Source organism: Sesamum indicum, linkage group LG1 (assembly GCF_000512975.1).
Source record: "Sesamum indicum cultivar Zhongzhi No. 13 linkage group LG1, S_indicum_v1.0, whole genome shotgun sequence".
Taxonomy (NCBI): Eukaryota; Viridiplantae; Streptophyta; class Magnoliopsida; order Lamiales; family Pedaliaceae; genus Sesamum; species Sesamum indicum.
Window position 1 is genome coordinate 9,112,092 of NC_026145.1, and position 19,437 is coordinate 9,131,528.

General features: G+C 36.9%; 3 protein-coding genes across 5 annotated transcripts in view; 1 reads left to right on the forward strand and 2 right to left on the reverse strand.

The window, feature by feature from the left end:
- Nucleotides 1-919, reverse strand: part of LOC105159829 — a 2,260-nt gene extending 1,341 nt beyond the window's left edge. The window contains exon 1 of the mRNA XM_011077034.2: nucleotides 199-919. Coding sequence (XP_011075336.1) covers nucleotides 199-660 — 462 coding nt within the window. The 5' untranslated portion in view covers nucleotides 661-919. The remainder of the gene's footprint in view (nucleotides 1-198) is intronic.
- Nucleotides 9,175-10,449, reverse strand: LOC110012151. The gene is made up of 2 exons (XM_020694774.1): nucleotides 10,120-10,449; nucleotides 9,175-9,972 (listed from the first exon to the last, which is right to left on the reverse strand). Exons 1-2 carry the CDS (start codon nucleotides 10,447-10,449, stop codon nucleotides 9,175-9,177), a joined length of 1,128 nt encoding a protein of 375 aa, XP_020550433.1.
- Nucleotides 14,394-19,437, forward strand: part of LOC105159839 (mediator of RNA polymerase II transcription subunit 23) — a 19,153-nt gene continuing 14,109 nt past the window's right edge. For 2 of the 3 annotated variants that reach the window (XM_020696274.1, XM_020696276.1), the window contains exons 1-6: nucleotides 14,395-14,786; nucleotides 14,889-14,932; nucleotides 15,981-16,080; nucleotides 16,186-17,166; nucleotides 17,879-18,113; nucleotides 19,066-19,283. In XM_020696274.1, coding sequence (XP_020551933.1) covers nucleotides 14,619-14,786; nucleotides 14,889-14,932; nucleotides 15,981-16,080; nucleotides 16,186-17,166; nucleotides 17,879-18,113; nucleotides 19,066-19,283 — 1,746 coding nt within the window. In that variant the 5' untranslated portion in view covers nucleotides 14,395-14,618. Of the gene's footprint in view, nucleotides 14,787-14,888; nucleotides 14,933-15,980; nucleotides 16,081-16,185; nucleotides 17,167-17,878; nucleotides 18,114-19,065; nucleotides 19,284-19,437 lie in introns of all 3 variants that reach the window. The other variant, XM_020696277.1, reaches the window with a different exon arrangement.

The window sequence follows — 19,437 nt, forward strand, 5'->3', positions numbered from 1 at the left end:
TTATATATTTAATTAAAGTAGTGATAAGTTGACTGGTTGAGTGCAGTCAGTAAATGCTGATCTTAGTAATAATTTTAGTTTACAAATCTTCTTATTTAGGAACTCAGATCAATTAAGATCAACGAAAGCAGACAAAAATAATTAAAGAAACTGAAAAGATGAAGATGAGTTCGGATTTTTTGATGTATAGGTAGGTACCTTCATGACGACGACAGGTTTCTGATTCCTACTGGCGCCCCACAGGATCAAAGCAAAGAACGAAAACAGCACAAAAAACCCGACCACGAACGCCAGAAAATAGCACCGCCGCGGCACCCCCCGCCTCCCCCCCTCCTCATCCAGCAGCCCCTCCTCCTCTATCGCATCGAACTCCTTCCACTGCTTCTCCGCCTTCCGGTGCTGGTGGTGCCGCCTCGACCCATTGCTCGACTTCTGCGACCCTGGCTTCAGCGAGCCGGAGTACCGGGTCGACGACGAGTCCCGTGACTGCCGGCCCGGGGACCCCATCGGGCTGAGAATCGGAGTCGAGTGAAAGGAGTTGGTCGTCTTCTCGCCGTCGTGCGAGTCCCTCGACGGACTCTGCACGTAGTAAACCGCCCGGTTGGGCGACGAGGGCGCCAGGCTCGTCACCTCCGAATCGGTCTTTGCATGCATCGACATTTTCGACTCCGGTGAGAGAGAGTAGGAGTGGTGGCGGGGGGAGATCTCAGCAAGGGCGGAGGAATGGGATCGGATGCTTTCTTGGAGGAGTGTAGGAAGAAAGAGGAAATGGGAACAGAGCACGTTGAGTGTGTGTTTGTTTAATGTAGTTTGCGTGTAATGGGAATTAATTAGGGAGTGTGTGTGTGTGGGAGTGAGTGAGAGTGGACAGACACAGGAGTATTATTAATATATGCCAGTTGGTAATAATAATGGGGATGGATTCTTTTATTTAAGTTTGTGTCCCTTACTCTGCTATTATTGTTCTGTCTCTTTGCTTCACTCCTCGTCTTTCGGTTGGACTCAACCTTGTCCTAACTGCCCAAATACACTCATCACTTTCACTAATTAATTCACTTGATTTTTCAAATTTTAATTAAAAGAATCCAAACTTGTCCCTAGTTGAATGTCTAATATGTTGGATTTAATTCTTTATTTTTTTTTTCCTTTCAGGAGATATACAAACTTTTTTTTAAACAAAATCTTCATATTGGTACTCTTGAATTTAGTGTGAGAGGCTTGATGGCCCATAATTAATTTAAAGATTTCGGCTTTAGAGAAGATGTGATTGGGGACAGGATCTAGGTCCATTAGGCCTCTACGCACCGCCTCAATGGTAGTTGACTTGCGTCCACCAAGATAGGATTGCCACATAGTGTTGTGACAAGCTAACTCAATCAAGGTGTCCAATCACCTTTGATTAACCCACTCACGGATCTAGGAAGCTCTAGCCAAAGGAGTCCGGAGTCCAACCAAATCACCAAACCGTCTTGTTTAAGATTTGAGAGTAACCTTATATGTCATAAAACTAACCTTATCTGCTAGAGGAACACCTATCCGCAACAAGTTGCTCTCATGGAAGTAGGGATTCAGTTGAATTTGGGAACAACTTCTCTCTGAGTCCAGGGAGAGTCAGGCTCCTTCCACAGGATGGAAGAGGCAATCATAAATACCAACACTCTCCGACTGTGAAGGGTAACTTTTTCGCTTATCCTCACGCACAAGAAATTATTACACGTGATTTAGCTTGATATTATTCTCAAAATTATTTTGCTACTCATTATTATTGTTAAATTTTTCGCAATTGTCTTTTAACAATTTTTTGTTAACTTGAGCATACTTCAAGATGAAGACCCTGAGATTTGACTCACTTGACGATCATTTTTGCTCATATAACATATAATTTGTATATATTTTATAAAATAAAAAGCATAATAAAATTGAAATAAACATTTTAATTCGCTAACTATCATAATTTATTGGAGCATTTTTGTGAATGCTTTGTGAACTTGTCACTTTGAATTCATTATAAAAATATATATGATGCATACAAGAGTTCACTCACATTATATATATATATACCTTAGTATAAAACCTAAAAGTTAGAAGTTAAATGTGTGTAATTCGGGTGTAGAATGCAAAAAATAAGAAGAAAAAAAATTATTGAAACTTAAGAGAGAAAAGTGAAAATTGTTACCTTTTTAACTCACCGCTAAATGAACTTGTTACTTTTTTTATTTATTTGAACCGCTATTGATAAGAGTATGATTTTTTAGATATTTGGGGATGGTTATGGAAAGTTGAGATATCATGTACTAAATATCCCGTCCGATTCAAGAAACTTATGCCAAAGAATCATGACAAATGATGATTTAGATGAAATTCAGCATTTTTGAATCATGGAACGTTCGGTTTCATTTCAATTATAAGTGTAGCCAACCTGCTATTAAGGGTATGGCAGAAAGAAATAATAAAAAAAGAGCTCCACTATAAAGATCTTCATTAGTGCGTAAACTGATTGTATACCACTACTAATAAACACTAGAACAAGCGATATTTACTGGTAATCCTTGGAATAATATTTATCCTGTGTTTGCTACGTCATCTGGACCCTACATCAGATCAACAAGATAATAGTCTAAAATCTTGAAAAGAGTTATCTGTCTCTTCTATCTAGCCAGATCCAATTGACATGTGCCTCATTTTCACATGCTTTGATGGTGATGTGTCATTTCATGTAAAAAATAAAGTTGAAATATCGAATAAGGTGAATGGACTCTATTAAAATTGGGCTGATTGGATTAGTGATGATTTACCTACTGACCATGAGTGGGCCAATAAAGCTTGGGCTATTAGACGTAAGCAAATTGAGTCTAACTTCTTAACATAATTTTAGCTGAATTTCTTCTTTGGGCTTGAGGTGTATATTCATATGGTATCAATACATATAATTCATGCTTCTTCATAAAAAAAAAAAAAAAAAGAATTTTTAAATACTTCAATTATAATGAGTTATCAAAAACAATTCTGAGATGTGTATGGGGAATCATATAAATTTGTTAAAGGAAATTTTGTGAGTGTAAGGTTGAGATTCCGTCGGTGTATACTGTATAACATGTGCCATTAAGTTTGTGTCCCAATAATAATATAAATATTTTTTTTCCTCTTGTCTTTCCAACTTTATTTCTTCAATATATTTTGTATAAATAATAGGACGAAGAACACCTAAATATTGAAAAAAATAAATATTTATCACATAAATAGATAAATATTTTTAATTTAATATAAAATAAATTTATGGATAAATTATATGAACACTCTCTTAAATTAGGTAAGTACTGAAAAGGAAGTAACATATATAATATTATATTTGCTGATCACTTGAATCTCTATATCTAATTAATAATATAATTTAGTAATAATAATGTTAAGAAAATATATATCTTGTAGTACTTGTACCATTCATCTGTATTTATAATATATGTTAGTTAGGGAACCAATTATGATTTTCTTTTCTTTTTCCTAGAAAAAGCTACATTTATAAAGTGAAATGCAATATCAAATGCCAAACTAATATTAAAACTTTGAATTAATTATATGTGATACTGATAAAACAATCATCAACTCCACTGAATATCTTATAAGATGTTCGAAAGTTTATAAAATGTTGAAATATTTTAATATTTTTTATAAAAATAATATATACTAATGATGAAATTGTCATTAGTAACATTTTATAAACATAAGTAGATTTTAATATTCAAACATTTCAAGAATTTACTTCTAATAAAATCTATTATTTTATAAAATGTAATGATGCATATCAAGGTCCAGTCGCACCATAAAGATTTGAGGATCCTCACAAAAATCATTTAATCAAGGGAGGACTAACTTGCAAAATAAAGGTCAGTATTTCGATGCTTAAGTTAGTAATTTGTTTGACGAAATAAATAAATGAAAAACTTTAAATATTGTGAGAATAATAATCGAATATGATAACAAACTGAAAAGTCATGTGTAGTGAAAAAGTATGCTAAAAGATAGCTAAAAACTATGTGTTATGTTGAAAAATTAAAAACATCTTTGTGTTTTTAAAATAGGTTAAAAATCCCCTATATTTTGTAAAACTCAGTAAAAAATACCCCTTCCATTAGTAATTAATAGAAGGTGCATTACACGTCTGTTTTGACTCTTTTTTTTGGATATTCTTTTACTAAAATACCCTTATGATATTTATATATTTCACAAATACATTTTTTGCTTATTTTTGAGTGAATTTTTTGTATTTTCATCTATCTAAAAAATAAAATATTTTTTAGATATATTTACTTAAAAATATAAAAAATTATATATATATTTTTTAAATTTTTATAATTTAAGTTGAAATATTAAATTAAATTAAATTAAATTTAATTAATATAAATATTAAATTAAATTATATTTAAATTCAAAAAATTTGTAATTTTTAAATTTAAAAACTATAAGTGTTAGATTTACAATTTTTTAAATTGAAATTTAAAAACTATAAGTGTTAGATTTAAAATTATTTTTAATTAATTAAAAAATATTATTTAAGTATAATAATTATTATAATCATCTAAGATTATTTTTAATTAACTAAAAAATATATTTAATTATTATAATTAAATAAAATTATTCTTAATTAATTAAAATATATAATAAAAAAATTAAGAAAGGAAATAGAAAAAAATTAGGGCAGCGGCGACACAGGAGGGCAATAATGTTCTTGATATGGCGACGTCGCGTCGCCTAGATTTTTGGGAGCAACGGCAACCATGGGCGACGGAGTCACCGTCGCCCCCCTTTCTTGATCTGGGGGTGGATAATTTTAGTTTTTGTTTTTTTTTAAATAATAATTTTTTATTAATAAAATTTGAACTCTTAATTTTTTTTTTTATAAATTTAAGTTCCAACGGTTAAGATCAACTTATTAGATCTAACGGTTGTGATATAATTAACATAGATTCAACGGTCATTAAAATAAAAAAATAATATATATTAAGCAAGAGTATGACGATCATTTTGTGAGAAAATTAATATCGCTAGTTAGATTGAACAGAGAATGATAATTGAACTAAGTTTAAGAAAATACAGGGGAGTTTTTAGCCCTAAAAACTAAGAGAGAAATGAGAGTAAGAGTAAAAGATAGTCGCTACTAAAATGACTGAACAAAGGCTTTCATTTATAGGCTATTGCAGAGTGAATCTCAGAAGTAGTTGCATTTTATGATACACCGTTAAAATGTTGTGTAAGTTAGCCAAATAAAAGAAAAAAAGAACGGATTGCGATTTGAACTTATCTTGAAGAAGTTATCACCATTTAAATGAATTTTGCTAGTCAGCTTGATTTCTATGGGTTCCGTTGTACCTGTTATGACCAGGTCATGGTCATGGACAACAATCTGGGAGGGTTACTTGATGATTTTTTGATGTGATGTCATAAATAGATGTGACATGTTGTCCTTGTTGTACATTGAGTCATCTTAATTGATTGGGCTCATATTTTGGCTTGCCAAGCTAGCAAAAAGTAAACAATCTATACGCTTCATATTTTGCTCATGAGCTAACATGATTAAAGCCTGCTAGATTGTCCAATGGGGGCCCACCTCCTTAGCTTCGGGCTTGGATAGAAATATTTGAGGCAACATCACCCCTTCCCCACTCCTAGAGTGCAAGACTTGGTGTTGGAGTAGGAGAAATTAAAAGTCTTCCTGAAAACTTTTTCTTCTATTTTGGTGCAGCAGAGAAAAGGGGAATTTATTTAATAAATGCCAAAAAAAAAATTTAGTAAAGGCATGCTGTTTTGAAAATATTAGAAAAGTGAGTGGCACCGCGGTTGCCTCATTTTTATATAAAAAAAAAAATTCTCTGTGGCACCGCGGTCACAAACTGCGGTGCCACAGAGTTTTTATAAAAAAAATAATATTTTATGTGCCACCTCGGTCTGGCAGTAATTTTTATAAAAAAAAAAAAGAAAACAGTGAAGAACCGCTATCTTCACTGATTTTTATAAAAAAAAAAAATGGTCAAACCTGTAGCCTACAATTTTTGCAGGCTGCAGGGCTGAGGCACCGCGCTTGGCCTCAGTTACATTATTGGCCACACTTTTACAGTGTGGCCCGTGACTTGTTAAATGGGATTACAGCTCACACTATTTAAGTGTGAGCTGCAATCCCATTTTTTCACTCACCTTCAACAATTCATTTTTGCAATCCTCCTCCTTCAACATTTCTCTGCAATCTCCTCCTTCAACATTCAGCAATATTTTTCTGTTCTTTCTCTTCCCTCTTCTTCAAAAAATTCTCGGCCAATTTTATTGTTCTTGTACTTGCACAATTTTTACATCTTTAAAAAAATTTAGAGCGAAAATATCGAATTTTGGCCCTATTGATACCAGTGTTTTATACCGGCAATTAAATCATCGATCAGAAGATGTGTCCGAAAATACGGATACAACTTTATCAGTACGACGTGGTGATATTACTTTTTTTCGCGTCCTACAACTAGCACCACGTCATATTCGTGTTTTGCAAGTACTCCAAAATATGGGGTTTCTTGGTGTTTTGCAGTGTGGGCATATTGAAATTGGCACCCACTTGATCACTGCTTTAGTAGATAGATGGCGCCCGGAGACACATACTTTTCATTTTTCGGTGGGTGAAGCTACTATATAACATGCAAGATATCACCATCATGTGGGCACTCCCGGTGGAAGGTAATCTTATTACCGGGGTAGATACAAGGTGTAGTACCCAACGGTGGCAAAATTATTGTCATTAATGGTTGGGTTTCATGCCCAATGAAGATGCATTTAGATGGTCCAGAATAAAATTGTTAGTGTTATATCAACATTTATTAGAAAATACATGTGATGATGATAGCCCATTTGAGGCTGTGTTACAGGAGGCACGTATATGTGCCATGTGCATTCTTGGTGGGGTGTTGTGTCCTGATGCTACGGGGAACACCGTGTCATTATTATATCTGCGGCATATGGAAAACATACACGAGCAGTATGTATCAAATTGGGTTCTGCAGTGTTGGCATATCTCTACCGAGAGCTATGTACAGCATCACAAAGAGGGAAAAATAATATTGCCGGTGCCATGCAATTATTACAGATATGGGCATGGTCTCGCATCATAACACTTGCCCCCATTCCCTCGAGTGAATCTTCGACTCTGATGCCGACCATTATAGACCCTGACAATGTTCTGCCTAATCCTCCATATGCTGCACGGTATGAACATTTTTATGTATTTATACAGTTATAAATAATTTTGATTTCACTTAATTTTCTTTATTTTGATTTTAGGTGGTCTTATCATATATCCCGTACTCATACGGCACACAACGCTCTTCGTATAATAAGGAACGTTTTGGATCGTATGCAATTAAATGAGGTATATTGTTGTGATTTATTTTTTACGTTTAGTGTATTTCTGATGCATTTGTTCAAATATATTGACTGGCATTTCGTATTGTAGTTTATTTGGACTCCGTATGATGATATAACACTCGATCTTGATTCATTGCCCTTTTATGCAACGCGCACACTGTGGCATATACGCTGTCCATTGATCAATTATTCGATCGTAGAGATGCAGCACCCAGAGAGGGTTCTCCGCCAATTTGGCTTTGTGCAAGACATCCCCTCAAACCCATTAATCAGTGAGCGTCGTTTACACACAATAAACAGGCGGGGACGTCAAGACATGAATTGGACAACGTTTCACGCAGACTATGTTGCGAAATGGTACGATGTGCAATCACTGAGGGTGGAAGGACCCATTATTCAAGGGGGTCTTGATACCGTTCTTGACTATATGAACTGGTATCATCAAATTACTCGGGTTCAAAATTCACATAACATATTGTCTATGAACATGTCAGGCTATCGACCAACTGACACCCGTGATTGGGAATATGTGGTAAGCACCTTATATTTTTTAATATTCATTTAATTTAGCTTGTCGATTATGCTGATCATTTGATTTTGTTTACCAGTACAATAGAATGGAGCAGCTAGTGATTGATTGTGAAAATTCCGGAGATGAGCAACAGTCATTAAGAGATACTCGAGCAAGAGCGCGTAGGATCGGGCGTGAAATTATGAACTTTTCTAGTTCATGGTATCCAAGTGTTCGAGTTAGACCGGCTGACACAGCTCGTGGCAACGCATTTGGAGAGGCTGGTCTGTCGAGCGTTTATGCCGAGGCCGGGCCATCTACTGTTTGCACGGAGGCTGGTCCGTCGAGCTTTTACCTGGAAATAGGTCCATCGACTGTTATTACACTCCATATGCTGCATACATGCCATCATTTGATTCTACATTTACACATAATATGAACCCGGAAATTCGAAGACAATATGATGCATCACCGGTTCCATTCAAAAACACCGATGTGAAAACACCCGGTAACCAAAGAGATGATAATCCTCCTCGAAGAAACAAAAGACGTCCACATTGTGGCACCGGAGGACATTATTAGATTTATGTATTACATACGGAAAGCTTGATGATTATTGCATATGTAAATTGAGATGTGTATAAAATTTCTATTTTATTCAATGTGATTTTATTTTAATTTTCACAATAGCAATTTAGATTTAAGTTAAATTTAATATATATACGTTATGTACAATTTTCAATATTTAACTTTAATCTAGATTCATAGTTATTAAATTTATGTGTATATAGTGAATATATTAAATTTAATAAAAAATATAACATGACTTAGCCGTTCTCATTATTCATAACTATACAATTATTATTAAATACAAAATATGATTACAGAAATATGGTTATTAATTGTCCAAGATAGCTTAATAATTAATTGCAAAGTGTTTAATGTTTATGCGTCCAAGATTGCTTAATAATTAATTGTTTAATTGTCCAAGATTGTATACTAAATACAAAATAAGATTGCTTAATAATTAAAAACGTTGTGCAATTATTAATTGTCCAAGATTACTTACAGAAATATAATACAAAATGTTTAATGTTGATTATTTAATGTTAATAATTAATTGCAAAGTATAAATAAATTTGTGTGTGAGGGACCAAATTATAAATAAAAAACAGAAATGTCTATTAAAATTGTCCAAGACTGCAATTACAAAGTTGCATTTCAATATATATAATATAATACAAAGTTATTGTAACAATATAGAATCATCCCCGGTCTTGACGACTCTGATATTGTTGGCGAGCACGTACTTGTGGTCTATCCATTTCGTTCTGTATTCTAGTAGATACTTGTCTACCTGGGTCTCGACGGGCTCGCACCGCGGGATTATGCACAAGCTCAAAATCCATCGGATCCCAATATTCTTCACCGTACACAGGCTCAAACCTCCATTGATATGTCTTCTTGTATGATTGTACACTGTAATAGTTAGGAATAAAATTTGACGCATTAACCCCAAAATGTCGGCATGCTTGAATGGCATGTGAACATGGAATTCCATTTGCACCCCACTTGCCACAAGAACACATACGATGCTTCAATTTGACGACATAAGTACGGGAGCCCTGCCCGGTCAAGCTCAATGTTACCTCTGAGGCAAATTGTTGGTTATAGTCAAATTTTTGAACAATGTGACGTACTGCCTCTGCCTGTCGCACTTCGAACAGCTTGAACGCAAAATCAGCCCATTGTTGATTTGCATTGATCATACGATTACACCGTGTAGAGCGCTGCAAGAAATACTGCACAGAGCGGGATAACGTTATTTGCAAAATAGCCACAATTGGTAAGCGTCTCGCACCTTTTAATACTCCATTTATGCACTCAGACATGTTTGTAGTTAGGATACCCGTTCTCCAACCACCATCATGCGCCAACGTCCATTGATCCTTGTCGATTCTCCCCAGCCAGTCGTATGCTTCCTCGTTCAATGATTTGATCTCTTCCATTATTCTATCAAATTTTCGAGGGTTGTCTTTAGCCCCTGCTCTCCAGCACAAATCCTTCAATTGGATATTTTTGAATTTGGTGTTAAAATTCTAGCACACATGCCGTAAACAAAATCGATGTACTCCACGAGGAAATTTGAATGCCGATACATAATTTATAGCATTGATCAAGCCAGCATGCCTGTCTGAAATCAAACAGACTCGATCATCCTCTGACGGCAACAAATATTTGGAAAGCATTCGGAGGAACCAACGCCATGACGCAAGTGACTCTTCGTCCACGAGTGCAAACGCTAACGGCAACACTTGCTGATTTGCATCTAAAGTTACTGCTACCAGCATTTTATGCTTGTACTTCATATACAAATGTGTTCCATCCACGCTTATAACGTCACGGCAATAACGATATCCCTCAATGCATGGTTTGAATGCCCAGAAAACATAATTCAACATGTATCTGCCCGGGCTATCTATTTCCAAATGCATCCACTCCACAACGACTCTAGGATTCCATTTTTGCAATGCCGCCATATATTTGGGCAGCTTCTGAACAGAACTCTCCCAAGTGCCGTACACTTGTTCTCTAGCAGCTTTCAAAGCAAACCAGGCCTTATGGTATTGGGACTTCAAAACCAAATTTATCTTTCACAATCTGCTGGACATGTTTTATATCACAGGATGGGTCTTGACGAACCATACCCAGCAGATGTGTTGCGATCATGCTCTTTCCTAAGTTACCGTGGTCAATAGAAATCTCATTCATCAGACATGTATGTGGTCCGGCATACCTGGTAACTTTAAATAATCCCATGTTGGATTTGAATATGGCCCTCAGCATCCAACAACACCCAGTCTGTGTTTCGTATCTGCAGGGGACTTTCCATAATTTTTTGTTACTCCACCACTCGGTATTCTCATCGTGCAAATCGGACCGAGTAATCTTGTACACTTTCTTTCAAATGGTCCTTATTTAAACAGCATTCCGAGGGCGAGCTCTCCAGTGTTTGAGTCATAAAAATTGCCCCACTTGCCAGTAGGGATATCAATCGAGTCTGCAGGGACTTCTGGATGTGTTGTGCTGAAAAATGGAACTTCTGGATATAGGTTCATTCTGTCGGGCACGGCAGACATGTTCAAATCAAAATGCTCTTGTGCATTCTCACCAAGAACTTCCATCATAACAGGTATACTTACATCACCATCATCGTCATTATTTTGTTCAATCTGGTCTTCTAATTCGATCTCATCTGGTTTTAAGTCAGCTTGCTCAGTGTTCAACAAGCTATCAGCTTCAAGCTCGTCATCTTCATCATTGTATTCAGATGAACCCGCATAATCCGATGAGCCAGAATATGCATTTGTCCCTGCATATGATGATGGGCCTGCATACGACGATGGACCTGCATATGATGAGGGGCCTGCATACGATGATGGACCTGTATAATCTTCATTAAGACCAAACCGCCCCATTTCTTGAGTTACTACTGGTAAGCTCGGCAAATCTTGGGTTATCATAGACGTATACGTTCCCCAATCACCAACAGCTGAGTCATCTGGTACAACATTTTGCATAACTTTCTCCGCTTCGACAAAAATATCAATCGATACATATCCATTCATCGGATTTAAAAACAATTGCATATCACGATCCTTTTTAATTGCCAACAACATCTCATTCCTTTGGCCAAAATTAAATGTTATGTATTTAAAGAATATATGCAATTTAAAATTATTCCTATCCATACCAATTTCTTCATACCAATTTCTTCATACAAAATTAACTCTAACTCAGCAAATGTAGTACTACGAGAAATTTGCATGAATCCGAGTGGAGTTCGATCATAACTTACAGAACCATTCGAATTGATTTGTTGACCTCCAAAATATATAACAATATCAACAGTGTTTTAATCCGCCATATCTTCAGAACAAAATAAAATACACATCAATATAAATTTTTTTAATACTATAATAAGATATTTAAAAAAACAACAAATAACATGAAAATTTAATAAATAACTTATCCCTTTTTAATTATAAATCTTCAAATAACAAGTGAAGAAATTTTACAAGAATTGCGAGATGGTGGTGTATGAATTTTCGAACAACTTTTTTTGAGAGTGTAAGGGATAACAAACTGAAGGATAGTTTTTGGAAGCGGCTTCTCCTGATTTTTCAGTGTGTATGAATGTGAGAATAGCGTCCGATTTATATAGGTAATAAAACCGCGGTGCCACAGACGCTAATGCAGAAAAATTGATTGTCATCGCACTAACAAAGCGCGGTGTCAGACACTGAAAAAGAAAAATTAACTGACACCGCGTTAACATAGCGCGGTGTCAGATACCGGGGAAAAAAAAATTTGACTGACACCGCGCTTACAAAGCGCGGTGTCAGTGGCCGAACGGATATCATTGCCACCGCGGTTACATACCGCGGTGGCTATTAAATTTTTTTTTTTAGCACAACAATGCCACCACAGTTCCTAACCGCGGTGGCTAAATACTATCATTGCCACCGCGGTCACTGACCGCGGTGGCAATTAAAATAATACTTCTCTGTGACCGCGGTGCCACAGAAAAGAATTTTTTTTTTAAAAAAAAATGAGACCGCGGTGCCACTCACTTTTCTAAAGTTTTCAAAACAGCATGCCTTTACTAATTTTTTTTGGCATTTATTAAATAAATTCCCCCAGAGAAAATCCTGTTGAGTTGCATGTGTATACCCTACTGGGCTATTGGTAAAGCCGTAATGAGTGGTGAAAGTATATCTACACAAATCTTCAAAAGGTGATAAGCAATGATCACTAATTGTGTTAGGATAAGACCAAACCTGGTAGTAGGTGAGGACCATAAGGGCCCTAATTGGCTAGTGGTGACCGGTAGAAGAGAGGGAATGCGAGCCTCCTACATCGATAGGACTGCTCTGCTTCTTCCATATTTAAAGCAACAACTTTCGTTTTTTACAATTCACATGCATGCATCCAATATTTTTTTTTTCTTGAGCAACATTAAATTTCATAAATAAGAAAAGAGGGGTCCAAAATAAAGCACAAGCCCATCGATGCTAGACAATATTAAGTCCAAGCAATGCACCATAATTTATACAAACCAAACAATTGAATGAAACGGGAAGCTCATCACTATCAATATACATCCTAACTTGCTCTAAAACAACGACTACCACTTGCTCCTTGGAGTGCTAAATCTGCTGGAACTTGGAAGCATCTCATGTTCCTTGCGTCCCAAATCTGGTAAACTAAAAAAGCCAATAGAGTTGGCAAAGCAACATGAACAAAGTGCTTGCTTTGCATCTCCTAGTTGCCCATTGTACTTCTTGCTGCCAGTCTGTATGAGCCCAAAAAAACCTCATCTTCATCTTAAGAATTGCAAGACATCTTGCAAAAACAAACATTGAAAAAACATATGGCAGTGGCACTCTAGAACGTCGAGATCACAAAGGATACATGCTTTGTCACTTTGCTGCCACCAAGGTTTGTCCAATGTGGATAATTCCTAGCAATCTTGAAGGGACCATTCATCAAAGGTAACCAACTACATCCTGCTGGTTGAAACGATTTGAGGACTTTTGTTATGGTAAACTGTCTGAAGAGGAATTACATCTAATCTCAACAATCAAGGTAGCCCCATCTCCAATCCTATGTTGCACCCCAGTTAATAGTTGGGTTTGAAGTTTGAGCAGCTTCCTCCAACTCCAGAGCTTGTGTTGCCATTCATACTCCAGATGGATTGGTTCCTCACTCTGTATTATAAAATCATTCCACCCAACTGAACCTACTTCTATGTCAACACATGCCACAATGTTTAATCATCAACACCATGTGCCTCTTCCTTAGACAGATACACCTGGTGCCAAGCCACTTTGGCATACCCAGAGCCAGTGCATCATTGCCACAAAAATCTCCAACATTAGCCCAATCAACACTTGTGGAGGTAAGAACTGATTTGATGAGTCGAGTACGAGCTGCAAACAATAGAGCCGAATAAATCTCCTGAGGTGCAAACGGTTCAAACACTTTGGTGGTGAGTCTCTTCATCTCCTCCTGTCTTCTCTAGGAACCTTGTTTTCAGGGCTGCAGATTCTTTTGCTTGAGGAGTCTGCGCCTTGAAGTTCCACTTGGGCTGGACGCAATTCAGCCTCACTCCATTTCGAATTCCTGTACAACCATGGATCGCCACTTTGTTAGACCAGAACTTGGCTTGAAAACTTGGTAGATGAGATTTGAGCCTTTTGTGTGCGGCTTGATTTCAACATTGTAGGCTTTCTTACCCCTTTGATAGAACACTAGTTGGGCAATTACATAAGGAAAAAAGGCGCACTAATTGGGCAATTAATAAAAAATAGAAAACAAGTGGGCCTTCATTTTATTCGGGATAGATGATTGATTTAACAAAATTTTTTAAAATTATCTTGATATATTTTCTCCGGTTGAACAGGTATAGTTTTCTGGAGTACCAAATCCGAATGCCCAACTTTCCGAAGTTCAAGTCGGGGTGTCTAGTTAAAAAAAAAAAAAGAAAAAAGTCGGGGTTTCTACGTTTTGATTTTGACCCCCCCACCCCCCCGCGCGCCCCATTCCCAAACGAATACTCCATAATAGGCTGCTGCTTATTCTCTGTGGAGTCTGCTCAGTGCTCTCTTAAACCTCAGCGCACAGTCTGCTTTTTCATGTTTCCAAGATGATGCAGCGGGTTCCAACCCCGAGTCCGGGCTTACCCACCCAGTCAATCTCGGAGATGGAGCAGGTGCAGCAGCAACAGAGACCTTCCTCCTCCTCCTCTTCTCGTGCTCACCATTTCTATCCGGCCCGGCCCGCTGTAGTCGACCTCTTCAATCTCTACCTAGGCGTGCGTATAACAAATCCATGATCAAAATTCTTTATTTCTTTTGCATCCTTTTTGTAATTATGATTCATTTAAATTCCATTTCCTTTGTTTTTGAGCTGGCAGAGGAGTGCGCGGCAGAAATCAGATGAATCAGTCAGAGAACCCCCGTAAGTTATAACCTCATCTTTTTCATTTAATATGTAACTGTTAATCTTCATACAGTTTTTGAAGTATTTATTTCCCTCAAAATTAGCTTTTTTTCTTTATTTTTTTCTCTGTTGATTGCTTGAGTATAATGCAAGCCTAATTCCTAATTATGGAAACCCATTTCCTGGCCGTTGCGGGTCCTTCTTGAGGATGCCATGACGTTTAATTAACACGGGGGAGATCAGGAAAAATGATTTATTGATATTTGGAAAATTGAAAAAGAATGGTTAGTTCTATCATCCATGTATATTCTATATGCCAAATGAATATTTGCAGTCTCTCAACCATTAGTTTTAGTTTGCAGGATTCCTATGGTATATAAAAATGTACCTTTTGTTGAATATATGTAATTATATAGGTAAGCAGCTTTCGGAATTCAGGCTTTTACAAGCACCTTTTTCCTTTTCTATTCATTAACTGACCAGTAGGCAATAAGCACCTGGAGCCCTGAGGCATTCAATTACTGCTCCAGTGTGGGCAATTAGCAATACCACGGAGAAAGAGATGGAAATCCAATTTTTAGGGTGCCTACTGCCTAGTATATTCATAACTTCCTGTTTGAGAAGATGCTTAGGTATGCTGATAAGAAATACTTGTAGGTGTGTGTTGTGTAATATAGATATCTATGTATATACTAGTTTGTCTTAACTAGAAATGTTAAATCTAGGGGGTTTAAGGTCCAGAAGAATTAAAGTTTAGCCATTATTTTGTCTTATTGGTTTCTAAGTAAAGAACATTTTGGTGGTAGTTACTTTTCTGATTTACTAGTTGGTCAATGGAGTCAAAGTGTAGCCCCGACTACTTGTACATCTAGTTGATTAGAAATGACGTATTTACATATTATATGATTTTGTGCACTGCATTATCTCGCTGCTCTTTTGTTTCTATATGTGTTTTGATTCAATTGGACTCATTCGGATATTGATTTTCTATTTTCATGGATTCTTTAGTTTGTGGTTTGGCGAATAAATAAATTCTTCTGATAGATAATGGTAAAGCAAATTACAGGAATAAGACACAGAAGCGGGTTACTGCTATTAACAGAGAGCTTCCTCCCCCTAATGAACAGTTTATCTTTGACTTTGAGCAGATACAGAGCCAATTTCCTGTAAGTTTTTATATACACAACTGTTGCTATTCAATTTACTATGTTTCTTCTTATTTAGAATATGTGGTTGGTTGAATTGTTGATTTTACAATGTATGTTTTACAGGACCAGGAGCAACTACGTGCTGTAACAGAATCTGTCCTGATATCTCTGGTTATCCAATGCTGTGATCATGCTCCCAGGGCAGAGTTCTTGCTCTTTGCATTACGTAGCTTGTCAAATATAGGGTACATAAACTGGGATGCTTTCTTGCCATCTCTTCTTTCTTCTGTCTCTTCTGCAGAGAGCCCTGTTGGTCAGGGGAGTCAAACAGTGGCTGCCCTTGCTTCTGCCACCTCATCACAATCGGGAGTCTTGCCGCCTTCAAATGCAGTTCCTAATTCCACTAATTTTCAGTCGTCAAATCCTGCTTCACCTTTGCCGTCGATTCATGGTATTGGATCCCCTGCACAATCAGCAGCCGAGCCATCATCTTGTGCCACATTGTCTCCAATGAAGTCAAATGATGTCATCTGCACTGGTCAACAGTCAGCGAGGGTCAATGTATCTGTTAGGGAAAATGCTATAAGCAGTTTACGCCGACTATCGTGCAAAATAATTTTGATAGGCCTTGACTCTAATCTAAAGCCAGTTACATGTGCAGATATCTTTAACCACATGTTGAATTGGCTTGTTAATTGGGATCAGAAACAGCAAGGGCTTGATGAGTTTGATAGTGCAAAATTCTGGAAGCCTGACAAGGCCTTAATTGAATGGCTACACAATTGTTTAGATGTGATTTGGCTGTTGGTTGAGGATAACAAATGCCGTGTGCCCTTTTATGAACTAATACGCAGTGGTTTGCAGTTTATTGAGAACATACCAGATGATGAGGCGCTGTTTACCCTTATTCTGGAAATTCACAGGAGGAGAGATATGATGGCAACACACATGCAAATGTTAGACCAACATCTTCACTGCCCTACATTTGGAACTCCTCGACTTTTACCTCAGGCCACTACCAACATATCTGGGGAAACAGTGACTAACATGAGATACTCACCTATCACATATCCAAGTGTGCTTGGCGAACCTTTGCATGGAGAGGTAATGTCTTTTTCTGTTTAATTTTTTCTGGGGGTTATATTATATCCTTAATTTGGAAATGAAATGTATTGTCTAGAACTGAAAGAATCAGTGAATCTGAACCTGATGATTACTCAAAGATGATACTAAAGCTACATTAGCCTTAGAATTGAGAGAGAGCTCCAAAATGATAAAAATGGTGTTGCTTCCTTCTTTCTAAAGCCATCCACGTGATCCCCGCTGTCTTTGTGGATATGAGAAAAGTTGGATATCTAATCTCTTTGGAATAATACTCCAGTGGGTTGTAACTGTAGGATGAGATTCAGCTTTAACATTATGAAAAACAAGAGACAATATCTATGACACAACTTGTGACTCGTGACATTAAAAGACACCTAATATTTCTTAAACACTTGACATTGTGGCTATTACAAGAAGCTGCCAAGACAAAACAAATGTTGAACTTGCACTTCAGCTTTAAAACATACAAATGGAGCAACAAATCTGTAACATTAGGCTGACTTGCCGCTCATCAAGGCAGAAATTCAATGTGTAGCGAGGTGAGATCCTACTTAAATGATGTACTAAAAATAATTTGTAAAAGTCTGTCGATTGCCCATCAATGAAGAAGTTTCCAGAGAGAATAAGTGTTGGTGCCTTATCTTTGTTGATAAACTGGCATAACAGTTTTAATTTATATCACTTCATCTTGCTTTATTCATTATTTGGGTAGGAGCTTGCATCATCCATTCAGAGAGGAAGTCTTGACTGGGAGAGAGCTCTGCGATGTTTGAGGCATGCTTTCCGTAACACTCCATCTCCTGACTGGTGGAGACGTGTTTTGCTTTTGGCACCCTGCCATAGGCTTCATGCACAAGGACCTACACCAGGTGCTGTTTTTACGTCTGAGATGATTAGCGAGGCAGCAATAGATAGGATTGTGGAATTACTGAAGTTGACAAACTCAGGTAAGAATTCATATTTTCAAGTTTCTAAATGCAGTATTAGAAAGTACAGGAAATTATGGAATCCTCCTGATTTGCTTAATTGGAAGCTCGCAAGTGCTGGTGATGGTTGGTGTTGAGAGTTTAGAAGGTCTACGCCCAGGATATGCAAAAGTTTTAAAGTTGTCTGCCTTCTTGAAGTCCTTTTTCCTTTTCTGTTTTTTTTGGTTTGTGTGTGTGTGTGTGGGGGGGGGGGGGCCGGTGGGGGGGGGGGGGGCACTTATCACGAGAATTTTTGTCAATAATCTAGAGGGGCTTTGATATGGGAATTCTGCAAGTCAGTGTCTTGAGTGGCCAGATGGAATGTTCTGGGGGGTAAAGTAAAAGTAATGTGAACACTATTTGAGATGTTAATCACTTACTGTAATGATGCATATTGAAGAAACTGCAAAGTATGTCGCAAATGTAGTTGAAATAAAGAACAAGATGTAGGCTTTAATGGTTATGTTTAGTGAATGAAGGTGATCTTGTGGTCAATCCTTGAGACTGCTTCTCTTTCAGATTGTCTCTACCTGCACGACACAAGATTCAAGTTGCTAACATCTGGAGATGACGTTTTTCATTTGATCTTCATAATGTTATCCGAAGGATGATTTGTCCACCTTTATACTAATGAGAATCTGATTTTGAAGATTAGGAGTGAACCTTTTTCTTGTATTATGCAATATCATACTGTCCCAAACTTGTCCAAATGTATGGATTAGACTCGCAGATGAGACTGATGGTTATTTGTATTGGCATGAGTTTGTATGCTTCTTGTATTTGGAGTTTGGCCATGCTTTGGTATTTTATATGCCTTAATAAATGGACTCCTTTAAATGATCCCTTGGAAGGACAGAACTTAAGTTCTTGTCAGCCTGAGACATTTATTATTTACTGTTCTAATTTATATTTTTTCCAAATTCTTAACCTGCAGAAACAAATTGCTGGCAGGAATGGCTTATATTTTCAGACGTCTTCTTTTTCCTCATGAAACATGGATGCATTGATTTTGTTGATTTTGTTGACAAGCTAGTTTCTCGACTTCAAGATGGCGATCAACACATTCTCAGGACAAATCATGTTACATGGTTGCTTGCACAAATTATCCGTGTTGAGCTTGTAATGAATGCTCTAAATACAGACTCAAGAAAGGTAGAGTCTCATGTTTCTATCCTATTGCATAGTTGCTTATCATCTTTACTCCATTTATTGCCTTCATAGGTTTGAGGCTTTTTGTGGTTTTAAGCTTAACAATTTACATTTTGAGTTTCATTTCTCTCTGATGCTTTTAGGTCTAATCTTAATT